Source organism: Apis laboriosa, unplaced genomic scaffold, assembly GCF_014066325.1.
Source record: "Apis laboriosa isolate Shangri-la unplaced genomic scaffold, ASM1406632v1 scaffold39_cov144, whole genome shotgun sequence".
NCBI lineage: Eukaryota > Metazoa > Arthropoda > Insecta > Hymenoptera > Apidae > Apis > Apis laboriosa.
This window is the reverse complement of record NW_025223140.1, coordinates 2,495,731-2,510,179: the sequence shown is the minus strand read 5'-3', so window position 1 is coordinate 2,510,179 and position 14,449 is coordinate 2,495,731. Positions and strand designations below refer to the sequence as shown.

General features: G+C 38.5%; 1 protein-coding gene across 18 annotated transcripts in view; it reads left to right on the top strand.

Moving 5' to 3' along the window:
• Positions 1-14,449, top strand: part of LOC122715634 (CUGBP Elav-like family member 4) — a 513,357-nt gene that overhangs the window by 449,002 nt on the left and 49,906 nt on the right. For 12 of the 18 annotated variants that reach the window (XM_043937961.1, XM_043937962.1, XM_043937963.1 and 9 more), the window contains one exon: positions 3,837-3,962. In XM_043937961.1, the coding sequence (XP_043793896.1) occupies positions 3,837-3,962 (126 nt within the window). Of the gene's footprint in view, positions 1-250; positions 323-769; positions 1,009-3,836; positions 3,963-14,449 lie in introns of those variants that run through there. The other 6 variants (XM_043937967.1, XM_043937968.1, XM_043937971.1 and 3 more) reach the window with 2 other exon arrangements.

The window sequence follows — 14,449 nt, the reverse complement described above, 5'->3', positions numbered from 1 at the left end:
TTTTTTTTTTTTTTTTTTTTGTTTTCTTTTATAACGATAGTATTGAAGATCGTTTATAATTAGGATTTTTCAAGTTTGGAAAAACCGGAAGAACGGTGGGAGGAAAGAGATATGCAAGAATTTGTAGAAAGAAAGAGCGGATAGATGGTATATCGCGAGGGGATACATGTAGGCAACGACGACAACGATTTGTTGGTGTTTATTACATTGGGCCCAATGGCATTTCTTTGTTTTCTGTTCTGTATTCCAGAGTGCATGATGGACGACGGGAGCACCAGTGCCATCTTCTGGAAGTAGGAGGCACCGGTGGCGGCCGCTGAAGGTAACTTCGACTTCCAGGAGATAGCTAGCTTCCTTCCAGTATCTCTATTCTTCTTCTCCGCAAATCGGCAGAAGGAGAACCTCTCTAAGAGAAAAAAGAAAGAAAAGAAACGAATTTTCCTCTCTCATCACGCCATCACCGCTGATTCAGCCAGCACAGCTCGCCGCAAAGTTCATTTTGCCGCTCGCTAGTGTTTGACCCACGAATTCCTTCACGAGTCTCCCATCCTTTTTTGTATACCGTCCAATCCTCCTCGCCCGATGCACGACCGCCGTATATATATATATATCTGTCAAAATTGTCCGTGTATTTCCGCGGGAAAAATCGATCTCGAGCACTTTTTACTCTCTGGCCTCGATAGTAGAACAGTAGATAATAGAATTTCTTGGAAATTTCGAAATTTTCGACGGGTAATTAGGATCGATCGGTTACGCCTCCATATCACGATTCACCAATATTTCTCTCCAGACGAAATTTTCTTCGTCTCGTCGCGTCATTTTGATTTTTCTGAGAGAGAAAAAAAAAGAAAAAAAAGAGAAAAAAAAAAGATGGCCATTCGATTCCATTCTTTCAATTCGCGGCAACGATTATTCGATCGTACTCTCGAAGAGACCTCTCCTCCGTTCTCCCCAAATCCATTTCATCCGAAAAAAAAAACACGGATATACAACGTGATACGCTATAAGGTATATTATAAATGATGTTGTGCGTGCCCACATGCGTGAACCTTTATTTAGTAGCCGTAAACTTGTCGTTCGTGTTTTTTGCTCTAGTTATTGCGCACCGGCAATATCACACTGTTTAAAACCTCGTTTTTTAAAAACGGCGGTATCCGCGTAGACGCTCTTCGATAAATCCAACGAAACGGTTCGATAACCGTTCTTTTTGATTTCGGCTATGTTTCACGAATGACAAAATGTTTTCTTCTTTTTTTTTTTTTTTTTTTTTTNCACCGTATCTCATTATACAGTGACTACCTATTTTTTTAATTATTAATTTTTATTAATTAATTAAAAATTAATTATTAATTTTTCCGAAGACCGAATACATATATATATATCGTACAATTCAGGATCCTTAATTACAACCCAAATCCTCCTCCATTTATCCATTCGTATGGGCAACCACCTTAAGCGTATATATATATATATATATATATATGTGTATATATATATGTGTATATATATGTATATGTATATAGAAAATTATATATTTACATGTATACGTATATATATATGTATATATATATATATACACTGTTATACCGCTCTTTACAGCTATGACCATAAAATAGTGGCTCGCTCGTTGGATGTGTTGTCTCGTTCGTTGTCGATGTGTTTTTTATCACCTTTGTAAATATTTTCTGATTATGATGTCAGCTACGTTTCTCTTATTGTATTATTATTACTTAGATTATGATATTCTTATATATATATTTCATATATATATATATGAAAATTTTTTTGTCCCCTCTTCTCCCCCTCCCCTCCTCTCCACGTTCCCCTAATGAGAAAATTTTCACACCCTAATTTGATCCACGTCATCTTTTGTCACGTAGTCCCAGTCGATTTTTTGCACACCCACGATTTACTTATTTATTATCATTATTATACAGGGGTACACGTACACACAGGATACACAGTTCAGTGCAGATATTTCTAAGAAAGAATAAAAGAAAGAATAAAAGGGGGAAAAAAAATATTGTCATCGTCGGTCGGAATTTTTTCGCTGATAAATTTGGGTTCACAATTTCGAAGGAACTTTTTGTCTTCGAGGTATGATCGCTTGCGAAGAATTTGATTTTTTTTTTTTTTTTTTTACGAGACGCGAGAAAAATTATTAAAATTATAGAGGGAGAAAGAGCTTGGAACAAAGTATAAAATAATTACACGGGGAGAAATTACGCGTAACGGGTGGTTGTACCACGCGTTTTCTTTCTGTTAAACGCTTGCAATTATCGTGAAATTATCGCAAATAACGAATCGCGAGCCATGACCTGAAAATTGCTTATCGAGATTCGTGGCTCGATTAATAGCATGGGAATTTTCGATCGTTGTTACGTAGATTTAACCGTGATTAGAAAATAATAAACGATAAATCTTGCGAGCGCGGTTGTCACGAGGTGAAAAAAAAAAAAAAAAAAAAATGGTGACTCGTAACTCGAAGAGGAAAAAAAATGTTCCTTCCAGAAGATAGAATCTTTAACGAACAAATCGTTTCGATTTCTTTCGAACAGAAAAAAAAAAAAAAAAAAAAAAACGAGGAGGGGAAAAAAAAAAAAGAAAGGAGATAATCAGGCCCATAATGAAAACGAAATTTTCGAACAAATCTCTTGCGTACTCTCGTGGTTAGAAATAGCTGCAGATTGTTGAAAGATATTAATAATAACAGAAAAAAAAAAAAATCAATAAGTGGCGTGTGACCCTTTATAAGCGATATACTGACCTCAGCAGCATGCGGAACACACAAGGTGGTTTAATTAAATTAATTCGAAATTAAGAAGAAATTTATACATATCGTAGAAAAATACAATAAAATTCGCGAGTGATAAATTTTTCAAAAAAAAAAAAAAGAAACGAGAAACGTGAAAATTAATTTGCGAAAGCAGTGGAGAACCACCGGAAGTTCCGCTCGTAGTTGAGTCGCTTGTACGCCCTATCTACGTTTTTTACGCGAATCCCTGGTTTTTTCTTCCATCTGTTTCTTCGGCTTGTGGTGTAGGACGTAGGATTTGGAATTGATTGAATTAATTTTTCATTATTGTCGTTATTTTCTTTTTTTCTTTCTTTCTTTCTTTCTTTTCTTTTTTCTACCTTTATATATATATATTAATTCCCCCGTTGAAATACATTTATTACGTCTCTGTTCACACGTTTGTACGTCGTGTTACATATATATATATATATATATACTATTTTTACCAATGTCAGTATTATATACGAACGATATATATATATATTTTATTATATTTGTCATTCTATATATATATCCGTTAAATATTATCCGTATAGTGGAACGCATATGTGTATACATATACATTCGTGGAATTCCCGTAGATATGACATGAATGTGAAAGAAAAAAAAAAAAAAAGAAAAAAACAAAAAAAAACGTTTGAAAAATGTAACGTCTGGAAAAAATGGCCGCCGTAATATAACTTGGCCACTACGTGTAAATTCTTTTCAATCGGGCATAGATCGTGTATGTATGTATATATATATATATATATCGATATATATACATATAGAAAAAAAATATATATACATAGATGTGCATATATGGACTCATATATATATGTGTATCTATATAACCCCTTAACTCCTTCCCCCTTAGGATGGTGGATGCTGGTGTAACCGTGTAACTTTGTCGTTTTCGGTGTTTAGCCGCAAAATCTCTTTTTAATGCCTAAAATGCGCTATAAGCGAAATCGTATCGATCGTGATTCACGTATTAACGGATTCCTTTTTCTTTTTTTTTCTCTGTTCCCTCTATTATCGACACGCGGCCGACCCGCAGACAGAAAGCTGTTCGTGGGAATGCTCAGCAAGCAACAAACAGAAGACGATGTCAGACAGTTGTTCACTGCCTTTGGCACAATAGAGGAGTGTACCATCCTCCGAGGACCTGACGGCAGTAGCAGAGGTGAGTGAAACAAAGATATGATATAATTTATTACACCTTTTTGAATTTTTTAACAACTCTCCCAGAGAGACCTCGCTCGGGAGCAACGTTACTCCAACGTTCTCTTTCTTTCTTTCTTTCTTTCTTTCTTTTTTTTTTCAAATTCTTTCCACAATTTTTTAATATAAATTTTTTAAACGCTGCGAGTTATTTAGTCGGAGGAAGGAATGGGGTTTGCGGTTGAATTTTATACGCTTTGATCCTTTCTTCTGATATTATCTTCATTCTTTGTTTATAATTTAATCAACGCGTAAATAAAAGTCGAGTATATTCGAATTTTATAATTTTTGTTTTGTGATTGTACAAAGAAAAAAAAGAAGAAGAATTTTGTTATACGAGGCGACAAAATATTAATAATATTTAAGAAAGGAGAGGCAAGATTTTTGAAATTGAAATGAATTTGCTCGGAGAGAAGGTATAGAATCGAGATAAAAGATCGTAGTTCGTAGCAAAAATTCGTGGTCGTGTGGCAATTTACGTCGCGAAAGAGAGCGATTGGCTCGAAGGGAGGGGAGGAGGCGAGGGGTGTCCTCGCTCCTGCGATGCAATTCTGACATCGATGCGGACGAATAAATCCTACGACTGATAAAAAGGACGGTATTCGAAGATTTGCTGCGCCCGCTGTGTTTATACCTGTTCCAGTTGCGTGGAAGAAGTAGCGGGGGTTCACGGGTCGGTAAAGATTGCCTCTGGAATGATGAACTGCAAAGGAAAAGAGGGAGAGGGAGAGAGAGAGAGACCGGAGGAAGCTCAGACGGAGGCAGGAAAGGCAATAATTTCCGCTGGACGAGCCAGTGAAATTTAAATATTTTCGTATAAAAATGAATACCACGAGTAATGGGATCGTCGATCGTCGAGTTTCTGAAAGATTTAACCGAAAAGGGAGGGAGGATCGTAATCGACGCAAGACGATTAAAGACGCGAGTTTTCCTTGGACGAACTAGAAAAAAGAAAAAGAAAAAAGCAGGTGCGAAATGTAATTAAACTCCAACCTCCTGAAAGTAAATCTCACTTTCAACGCGAGTTAATAAGATTTCGATTCTCAATGGATGATGTAACGCAGCGTCGTCTTTGGCGAAGACGGGATTCTGTTCGTCTAAAAGGAGGTAAAGGCAACAGCGCATCTCTTCGATACTCCTTTGCTCTCGAATCTCGTCTCCTCTCCAACCCCATCTTCCATCTCTGTCCGCTATTTCTCGTTCTACATTTCTCCCCTTTGTCGAAAAATGCTTTTCATCCTCTTTTAATTAAAATCACGCGAAAACGCCGTGGACTATTCGATTGATCGGTAGCCTGGAACCTGTTTCTTGGAACGCACACCAGAGGGCCGGCTACCAATTTCAATTCGTCCACGAATTATCCAATGGAAAACAACCTCGAAGTGGAGGTTCCGTTGAAGTAAAATTTCACTAGTTCATGAAACGATCGCCCTTCTACTCCATTCCAGTAATTAAACAAGCGTTGGAGAAATTTTGGAAGAATGATCTGTTAACGAAAGCGTCATTTTTCGATTCTAGAAGAAAGAAGAGGGGGGGTAAAGTTTGATAAATTCCAATACGTCACGGGATAAACTTGCGTTAATAAATTTAATTGGAACGATGGTTAAACGGCCGTAGACAAGTTTCGATGGACTGGATACGGTTTCTATCGAAAGGCACCGATCGCTTATTCCGTGCAACTCTACCGTCTACATCCCTCGTCCTGGTTCCATCCTGACGGAAACTTTCCGAACACGCTTCATCACCGGTCGCTTGGGCTCGCTCGAGTTTCATAACTAGCTAATCCGTGACGTAATAGAGAGATCAGGAAGATCTCTCCTCCACGACTTCATCTGCGTATCGCTTTAGGTCTACCGCACCAGCCAATAGAGTTACGCGTATATAACGTATAGTGCTTTAATTATAAATAAGCCTCGCTTCGATTACAATCTTCCTCTGAATTTCGCTTAAATTCATACCCTTAAACTCTTCTATATATATATATATATATATATATATATATATATATATATTTTGTTCACCACTAATTGAAATCCACGCCATTTTTTGATGTCTGATTCACTCAACGATCTATATTTTTTTTTTTTCTGAAAATACTGCCTTATTTTCGAAGAGATTTGAGCGAGGGATTCGAGTGAGCAAGATTTATTAAAATCATGTTTAGAGTTACAACGATTAAAAATTTTTCGAATTTTAGTAGAATTTCCAAGGTGTGTTGCGATAACTCAGTTTGATATCTCGAGAATCTTCGAAGCAACAGCGATTTAAAGCCTTTCTATTCTTTTCAATAGGATCTAATCGAGTTTTGAGAAGAATTACATACGTTTTTCTCTTATATCTCGATATATAAAAAAAGAAGAGGAAAAGGTTAAATATCGATAACCTAGGATAGGAAAAATGTAAAAATTAGGTATTACAAGCGCTTAAAAACGACGAGTATTCTCAGGCTAGGGATTTTAGTTAGACAACATCCCAGGGAGAATTACAGTCTCGTTGAAAGTTATTGGCAGTCCTCTCATTGTTTTCAAATAACTTCCCTTATCGGATGATACCTACCTAGATAGATAGGTAGTTGGAAAGGTAGCGAAAGACTTCTCGGTAACGAGGAGTTTAAGAAGGGAATTCGGTTCGACGACTTTATGGAAAGGCAGGAGACGAACACGGTTGTCTTCGTCATCGTTCAGACGCTCCGCATTCCACCACCAATGCCTTAGTAACGACAGACTCTTCGTCCAATTATTTTTCCCTCGCTTCGAAACATTTCAACACCACTTCACCCAACGAACTCGTTCTATTTTCTCGTTTCCGTGCCAACCTTTCCTCGCCTCCTCCCTCCCTCCCTCCTTTCAATTCCTCCTCCTTCTCAACCTCGACGTTTTTCGACGTGCACAGGAGGCCCCCCTCGCCGGACCAACCCCTTAACACGGGACGAGCTCGCATTATTTCAATTGTGCGAGCAGCAATAATTCACCCCGCTAAGAAGATTATAAAATGTTTATGAATAATGGAACGAAATACTGTTCGAGGCGGCCGGGGTGCTTCCAAGGGTGCTTCTTCTATATATATATATATATATATATAAAACAAGCGTGGGTGGGTACTAACCAACACTAAAGCCAATAATGCTACCTAGCCACCTTCGAAATAGGAGGTGAACTCGCTCTCCACCTTCTATATCCGTGTATCCGCTTATTCCACGCCACGCTTGTATTGTAAACGTTAAACGAATATTCGCGCAGAGGAACAATTCCATGTATTAAGTTGTAATAACATTGTTGTTGCCCCCCTCCCTCTCGTCGCAGGGAACCTCGCGCAAAGTCTCCCCCGCTTATTCATACTTGGCCTCTCGACCGTCCACAGCTATTATATCACTCTTAAGTAGCTGTCGTCGTCTGCGAGTAGAGGGATTAAACCCTCTAAAGTCGCCGTTTCCAATCGCGGTTTCGTTCGATTTCTTCGTGAGTCGTGAATTTGATTCGAGAATGAGAGAGAATTTGTCGTAAAATTTGAATATCGTAAAATTTGATCGAGATGCATTATATCTTACCAGAAGAATTTCGTTCTCTGGATGAATTTAATTATTTTATTTATTATTTATTATTTTATTATTTATTATTTTTTTATTTATTATTTTATTATTATTAATTATTTAATAAATATTTTGCTAGAAATGAAAGAATCAGAAGAACGATGACAATCGCGAATGGAAAAGGGAAAAGGAAAGAAAAATTATTACAACGAGAATCGAAACTAATTTTCGGGGGATCCGTGTTCAATTTTAACCGAGATCTCTGTTGAATCTCGGATTCGACGTTCCAACGGTCGGATAGATTTACGCGATCTTTTTCCTTTTTTTTTTTTTTTTGGTAATTTGTTTTACGAAACGTCGAAATCAACGCGATGACGCGCATACATCTTCGCTTGAAATTAACGCGCACGATCGATGCGCTCGCAGGGGCGGTATTTCTTATTTTTACGGCCACGCATCGAGCGAAATGAGAATGAGTTTCTCCTTTTTTTCTCTTTTTTTTTTTTTTTTTTTTTTTTATCGAGCCAGCAATCGTTTCCGATAACGCTCGTCCGAGCCTCGCGAGCGTTTGATCATACGTGACGTCAACGGATTAGAATGGTCCCGTTAACGACATTACTGACAGGAAATATGACGAATCAATAATTTCCTTCGATCTAGCATTTTATGAGGGGGTATTAAACGGGCGATAGTTATCGATGATTAATCGTCCCGCTGTCACCTACACGGGCCCGTTTCGTTCAATGTATCGCGCCTTGACACGCATAACGGATAGAATTTTTCTTTCGAAAATATTCGCGAAGAAAGAACGAAAAGTATCGTATCGTTTGTTTACGAAAGTGTTTCTCTCGAATTTTCGTTCTTCGTTCTTTCCTCGACGAAACATCGCACGAACTTATTAAAACGTTTGGAAACTTGTAATAAAATACTTTTTTGTTAAAACGAAAAAAAGATGTCGGAATGTTCTTTTCTTTGGATAAAATGTAGCATGTTGAATTTCAACATGCGATGAAATAATTTCTGGGAAGAAACTTTTTTGACGAAGATAAAAATTTTTTGCGTGAATATTGTTATATTGCTCTTTTATTTAAAACGGAAAATGGAATATTCTTTTAAAATAAAAATATACCGGTTCGGGGTAATAATTTTTAAACATCGTATATATTTCGTTATATACGAGGAGCGATAAAAGGATACGAGATATCTATTTCTTAGAAAATGTTATTTTACCAATAGTCGCCTTTCGAAATGATTACCCTCGGCAATTTTTATATCAACATTTTTCCCTTCCCCAGGAACATCTTTTCATAAACACTTTTGAAAATCGATCTTAGATCAGATTTCACATTTTCCCCCATTTTCAGCATTGGCCTTTGAAATAAAGCTTTTTACGAAAGAACAAAATGCGTGGGGATAAAATGTAAATGTATTTTTCTCTCTCTCTCTCTCTCTCTCTCTCTCTTCTTTTTCATGCAACGTTCCCGATGCAAATTCAACCAAGCATCAAAAGATGTATTCGCAGCTCATACGATCATACTTTATACGTATAATGCACGTGATATATAATTTATTTTGAGAGATGAAATAGTTGGATAATTGGAAACGGTAAACAACATAAAGCCGCGCAATATTTTCCATCCACCGGTTTAACATCATGTACATTGGAAATATGAAATATGACACTATTTATCGTTGCACGAACTGAATTTTAACGAGTAAAATTGAAAAATGATACGCCTTTCGTATTCGAACACGTATATTTATCTTTAATACGCGTATTATCGCGAATTATTCGTGAAATTGAATCGGCTACGAGTTTATAATAATCTATCACGATCGTTCAAAATTCTTCCCTCTTCGTTTGTAAATTCTCGAAGATCAAATTTATCCCAATTTCGCGAATATCGATGATCCTATAAGACGCTAATATTCTAAGCATTTATTATCCAAAAAAAAGAAAGAAATAAGCAAACTCCTCGACACAGTAATCGTAACCTTAATTACGGCATTATATTCGTAATAAGCGTGACCCTGGAGAGGAGCGACACCTGGCGATATTTCAAGGGAGGGAGGGGCACTAAATCAAAATGATGCCGCGGAAATCGGCGGAAATCCAGACGCGCGAGTCCGAACGAACGAGCGAACGAAACGAACGGTAAATCACGGCCAGCCAGCCAGCCAGCCTCGTGTCGAGGAGTGGCTGTCGGGGAGTCGTGGTGGTGGCGGGCTCTCTCGTCGTACCAAGCATTTATTAATCGCTCAGCTCCTAAATCCCGTGGCGCAGCTGGGCTCGAAATGTTTGTACGTATTGCAAAGTAAAGCGCGTGAGGGAGGGACAGGGGGGAGGCCGGGTCCTCCGGGAGAGGATTAGGTCGGACATATTGAGAGCTTCTAGCCGAAACCACCCTCCTTCTCGAGCGTCCCGACCCTCCACCAACCCTGTGCCGGCGTTGGGTTGGAAGGAGAGTTGTTGGAAGCCGAGAGCGAGAGCCGCTTGTAAGGGGAAAATTGTGGCTTTGCCAGGCGTAAACGCGTCCGACGCTTCGCATAATTGCGCCCCCTGTTTGCTCCCTGATAACAGTTCCGTTACAGGTGGAAAGGGTTTTGCTTCGATTCTTCGCCCTACGCTGCTATGCACTATCACTTTCGTTCGCACGATTTCGAGCGAGTGCAATTCTTATTGAAGAAGAGGAAAGAATCCCTTGTCCGACCGTATCTCTGCTTTTCCACTTGTGTCTCGTGAGGTGCACAGCTCGTTCGACACTCACTGTCCGTTTCTACTGTCCATCGCGTGTGATTTCCACTGCTCGTCTGACCGCGACCAGCCTATTTCACTAGTTTCTCGTTACTCGTGCATTCTTGGAGAAAAGAATCTAGTTTTTCTGGATATTATTGTGGTAAAAATTATACGTAAAATTATATATCGTGGAAACTTTAATCGCCCTTTCAATAACGCGTTTTTAACTAAGCGAGGTTTTTTAAGCGAGATTTACAACAAGATTTCTCCGTCAGAATATATGTACAATTATTCGTTGATACGGAATTTATTTCTCGTATTGTTAAAAAAGAGAGAGAGAGAGAAAAGGAAAAACATTCCATCATTGACAAATAAATTCATTCGTCGCTTAAATGAAACCTGTCACCGGCTCGCATCGTTGATTAAATAAATTTCTGCTTATTACGTTATCAAATTTACGTGAAATTAAATCCCATATAAAGCAAGATAAAAAGAGGGATGAAGAGGAGGGGGTCGGTAATTAAAATTGTCTTTGATTTAATCGCAAGTTTTTAATCACATCTGCCTGCCTGGTATATAATTCCAGGCCCTGGTAATTCAGCATTAGCATTTCTAAAGTTTTACGACAAGTTTTTAAATGGAAAAGATATTTGAAATCCCAAGCTCATTCGAACTGTTTGCAGTCTCGATGAGATTTGTCGGCCGTGCTTTACGATCACGCTTTTGATTTACCGTTCCCGTGTCGGGTGTCGTACTTGCTCGTAATAAATCAATAACGGTTCCACTACGCTATTGCGTAAATTTATTCTTCTATCCGGTCGAACGTTGCGATTGGCGACATAAAAGTTTCGGTTAAAAGCTAATGAAAACGAATGATGGAAGTTTTTTTTTTTTTCTTTCTTTCTTTTTTGAGCGATTTTTCGGGATTTCTCAACTCGGGATTCGGAGGCGGGAAATTTGAAAATTATTATTCTCGATATTCGTATACGTTCCAAATCAAGAGCAAGGAACGAAACGAAATTTTATCGGATTAATTTCTAATTAATTTGAATCTTAAGAAAGAAAAAGAATTTTAGTACATTTTAATATAATCGCTTTATTTTAAGAGAAAGACAGAAATGTCACGTAAACGATTCGCGTGACCACGCGGATTTCTTATAGTTTGCACGTTTTGTTTTAATATCAGAAACCTTTCATTTAACGATTATCAAACAGCATCGTGTTTCGAGTCACGCGAAACGTGCGAAATCTGATAAAAATCGAGCCACGTCATCCGGACCCCTCCCGCGAATCTATTATGAATTGAATTGAAAGCATCGGTGGATATCGAGGCTTTTTTTTCTCATCACATTTTATATTTTTTTCGCCCATTGAAAAAAGATATAAATCTCTTACTTTCTTCGTGTAAGATCTCTATTTATAATTTTCAGAATTGTTACATCGAACGAAATGATAGAAATAATGATTGTCACGTTTGAATACTTATAAATTTAACTGTCGATATCACGTTAATCTTTATAATCCATCTTCGACCCAACGCGTTAACAAGGGAAGTCACTCGGATGTTAAATTAGTTTCGAAAAAAAAAAAAAAATCGTATCAGCAGGATTCGACCTCCTGAAAATTGTAATAAGTATCACCGACCCGGAAAATTCGTTATAGGCTTTAGGAAAAAAAATTGCGTCAAAGTTCGCAGCTTCGAAAAAAAATTCCATTTACAAATAAAAATAACCAAAAAATAGAAATAGACCAATCGATCTTGCCTAAATTAATTTTAGCCTACTTTCATATTCGAATAATTCCCAAAATAAATGAAACCGTCCGTGTTACGAACAACATCATTTTCCAATCTCAAAGACAGAAAATTTTCGCTTTCGTTCCCAAGATTATAAATCTCCTTCCTCCTTCTTTGAACCTCGAAGTAGGATTCCTTTTGTTCGCCCGGCCACTCGGGATCCCAAGACGCTGTCTTGCAAGCAACTTAAGCTTTAACGTTCTTACATTAATACGATTTACCGGTCCATGGAAAGAAGATCAGTGAATAACGAGGGGGAGAGAAGGAAGGTGAATGGACACGTGGATCCTTTCCTCTCCTCTGAATATATCCATCTCCAACCTATTGCGTCACGAGTTTTGTCGATATTCGCGAGATTTTCACTCGGTGTCGCCCGTAAGAGGGATCAGCGGATGAAAAGGGAGACGGAGAAAAAGTTATAGGTAACCCCCCTCCCCCCCCGCACGCCAGCTTTTGCCCGTCAACCGTAAATACGCTATATTGCCCATAAACCTTTACAGTCGTGCATTACCCATCCCGATTCGACGTGCCCTCGCTTGCCCGCCATTCCGTTCCTCTCTTCGTTCCGCGTTATCGAATAACCGACGTTGGCCGGCTTAACCGGGACGTTTTAAAGCCTTCTTTCGCTTCTATGATTTTTCACTTCGTTTCTTTTTTTTTTCTTTCTTTCTTTCTTTCGATATTTCCACGAACGGGTTAATTACGGGAATTTTTGTTTTCGGATGAGTGAGAAAATAAAAATTCTATCTTCCTCGATTATCTTCTTCTTTTTCGAGAGAGAGAGAGAAGCAATATATCGTCTATCGATGGATAGACGAACGAAACTTTCGTCACGATAATTGGAAAGGAAAGGGTCGAAACGATATCTCTAGTAGTTGCAATAATTTTTCTCTCGCTACCTTGCCTTAATTTCTTAGAATTAAAAGAGTACGAGGAGGGGGGAGCGGATCCAATTACCGTTACTTCTTCTAGCAGGCGAGCTAACTTCCACTTTCGAAGCAATCTAATCGGGATAACGTCCGAAAATATAGACGGGAGGTAGGTATCGAGGTAACGAGGGGCTGTTCCAACGATGATAATAATGCTATTTACAATGTAACTGGGGAAACGCAACGCGTGGTTGCAGTCTAACATCTCGTTAAGGGAGGAACGCCATTTTCCTTGACTTTTGCACGCCAATGTTACGCTCTCTTTTCCTCTATCCAGCACAACGCGTTGGAAATTTAATAATCCGTTACCGACGTATCCAATCTCTCGTCCGACGACGATTGGCACCAATAAAGGAAAAACGTTCACACGGTTTGTTCGAGGAGAACGGCAGCGACGACGAAGATAGGACTCGTCCTTTCAATGCGTTTACAGGGTGTTTCCGTTTCCGTGGATTATCAATGGATTAAACGTTCATGGTTCTGCAATTGGTTTCTCGCTCGATTTCTCGATGTGTATCTCCTTTCGATTTTTCGACAGACGACGTGTAAACGTTGTATCACGGAATCTCCATACAGCGCGATTCTACGAACTTGATCGAGTGGGGCAAGTATTAAACGCTTCGCATTCTTCTTCTTCGTTTCCCGCCCTTCCCCGGCGTTGAACTCTCTCGCGTTGTTATACGAGCTTCTCCCTTCGAGAACTTCCCTCTCGCTGGATAGCCACTGAAAACCCATAACGCACGATCCGTTCCCGGCTACGAGAAATTTAATAATCCATCTTGCATCTTTTGTAGAACGTGACGGTTGGTGGATCGCGTGTGTATATATATATATATATATATACATCAATGTCATAATCGTAACAGGGGAATTTTACGAAGAAATTTTACCACTCAAGATCTCCCTTCGTTTTCATGCGTTATATAACGGATTCACGACCGTGCACGAACGACTCCTTTAATGATCACGTGTTTATCGTGTAATGGGAAAAAATGCTGGCTTTTCACCGGTTAAACGATCCAACATTTTTCTCAGTTTTCATTTTCGATATTTTATTGGAGAGGTTTTTGATTCGAGCGAAATTCATTTCTTCGAGCAATGAAAAGTGAGTTTCGTTGTTTCTCGTTAATTTTTGGAAGGAAAGAATTGGATTTAAAGAAACTCTCTCCCTTATATTGAATTTCTCATTCCGTACTTCAGAATGCAGAATCGAAGAAGATAAAACTTCATCTATCCCTGCAATCTAAATAAATATCTAAAACTAGACAACTAGAATTTTGCCCTCTTTGATTGTAATTGAATCGATTAATGGATAAATCTCGTGCACGATAATTTGAAACTTTCGATCGATTAAAAGCAATCAAGTTCCAAATGTCACGTGATTTAAAGATTCGTAACAGATACGAAATGTCAAGAAGATCCGCCTACAAAGCTTTCTCTTCGTCCCTTTTCCAATAAA